The 2,262-nt window shown below is 46.0% G+C and overlaps 1 protein-coding gene across 1 annotated transcript; it reads left to right on the forward strand.

The window, feature by feature from the left end:
* Positions 1-693: 693 nt before the first annotated feature.
* VTN00DRAFT_9234 (uncharacterized protein) lies at positions 694-1,982 on the forward strand (the record flags this gene model as incomplete). Its single annotated transcript, XM_069436172.1, has 2 exons — positions 694-1,854; positions 1,917-1,982. 2 exons carry the CDS (start codon positions 694-696, stop codon positions 1,980-1,982), a joined length of 1,227 nt encoding a protein of 408 aa, XP_069284819.1.
* Positions 1,983-2,262: the final 280 nt, after the last annotated feature.

Here is a 2,262-nt window from a genome sequence, read left to right on the forward strand (position 1 = left end):
TTGGCGGAAGAATCCAACAGAGGTATAAGGCCTGAAGGGCATCCTGAGGGAGAAGAACTGCCAGTGGAGATCAAAGAGATCTCCCAGAACACAATGATGCAAATGTGGAAAAGGGGAGAACAAGTGGGAGTCTTGTATCTTACCCTAGCACCAGATTTGACAATTGGATCCATGGAACAGAGAAAGGACCAACCGCCTTCGACCAGAATGGAAGCAGTCCCAAAGGAATACTGGGACTTTGAAGAAGTCTTTAAGGAACAAGGCAGAGGACAACTGCCAGAACATCAGCCTTGGGATCATAAGATACCCTTGAAGCCTGGAACGCAACCAGCGTTCAAACCTATTTATCCACTCTCAGAGAAGGCGCATGAGGCACTCCAAGAGTACATTGAAAAGAACCTGGAATGAGGATATATCTGGCATTCCACATCACCAGCTGGATACCCAATTTTGTTTGTCCCAAAGAAGAACAGGAAACTCCAACTTTGTGTGGACTATCACCAACTTAATAACATCACTGTCAAAAACCGCTACCCCTTACCACTCATTTCAGAGTTGCAGGATAGATTGCGGAAGGCGAAGTTTTTCACCAAGTTGGATCTTAGAGAAGGGTATTACCTGGTGCGCATGAAGGAAGGGGAAGAATGGAAAACCGCCTTCAGGACCCAACTAGGACATTTTGAATATACAGTTATGCCATTTGGTCTTACCAATGTGCCCGCGACCTTTCAGAGTTTGGTCAATAATACCCTACAGAAATACCTGGATGTCTTTTGCATGGCCTATTTGGACAACATCCTTATCTACTCAGAAACCTTAGAAGAACACAGACAACACATGCGGAAGGTGTTAGAGGCCCTGAAGGAGAGAAAACTCTCAGTTGCACCAGAAAAATGTGAATGGCACACCCAAAGAACAGAGTTTCTTGGCTTCATGATCTCCCCGGGACATGTTGAAATGAATGAAGGAAAGGTCACAGCCATACAAGGATGGCCCAAGCCAACAACAGTCAAGGAGACACAGGCTTTTCTTGGATTTGCCAACTTCTATCAAAAGTTCATATGGAACTACTCCAAGATTGTGGAACCTTTGACAAAGCTCACCCAAAAGGATCAGAAGTTTGAATGGGGAAAAGAACAACAGGAGGCATTTGATCTTCTTAAACAGAAGTTCTGCAAAGCACCAGTCTTGGGAATATTTGACCCAGAAAAACCTATTTTCATTGAGACAGACGCTTCAGACTTCGCAATAGGAGCATGCATCAATCAACCTGATGAACAAGGACAACTGCATCCAATTGCTTTCTACTCGCAAAAGATGACCCCACCAGAATTGAATTACGACATTCATGACAAGGAGCTTCTGGCCATCATGGCAGCAGTAAGAGAATGGCGACACTACCTGGAAGGAGCAAAGCATCAGGTTATGATCTACTGTGATCATAAGAACCTGGCATACTTCACCACCACCAAAGATTTAACCCGAAGACAGGTCAGGTGGGCAGAAGAGTTGGCCCCCTATGACATCAAGATTACCTACCAAAGAGGTTCAGAAAATGCCCGAGCAGATGCACTCAGTCGGAGACCAGATTACCAGGAGGGAGAGCCTTCTCCACAGCCCACGATTTTCCAGCAAGAGACTGATGGAACCCTCACAGTGGACAGGCAAGCTGCACCTGCTCTAAGACTAGGGCCTGGTACATGGGCAGAAAAGATTAAGGAAGCATACCAGAAGGATTCAATGGCAAAAGAGCTTGAGGAAATCAAGAATGATCCCAACATAACCAAGGGAGAAGGAGACATCATCCTATTCAAGGGATTGGTCTACGTCCCAACCAAGCTAAGGGAGGACTTGGTCAGAGACATCCACGAAGCCCCGGCTCATGGACACCAAGGGATAGAGAAAACCATTGAAAGGATTATCCGGAACTTCTACTTCCCAGGATTAAGAAGGATGGTGCGACGTATAGTGTTGCAATGTGACCTTTGCATTAGGAGCAAAGCAGCACAGCATGCACCATATGGACTCCTGCAGAACCTGGACGCCCCAGAGAGGCCCTGGCAATCCATATCACTAGATTTCATTACAGATCTACCTGCGTCCAAGGAGCCCCTAACAGGGATAATATATGACTCCATCTTGGTCATTGTGGATAGACTCACCAAATATGCCTACTTCCTGCCATACAAGAAAGCATCCAATGCAGAAGAGCTGGCATATACCTTCCTATGGATCATTTTTGGGAATCATGGGATGCCAGAA

The sequence above is a fragment of the Thermoascus crustaceus genome (genome assembly GCF_041956765.1).
Source record: "Thermoascus crustaceus strain CBS 181.67 unplaced genomic scaffold VTN00scaffold_7, whole genome shotgun sequence".
In the NCBI taxonomy this organism is placed as follows: domain Eukaryota; kingdom Fungi; phylum Ascomycota; class Eurotiomycetes; order Eurotiales; family Thermoascaceae; genus Thermoascus; species Thermoascus crustaceus.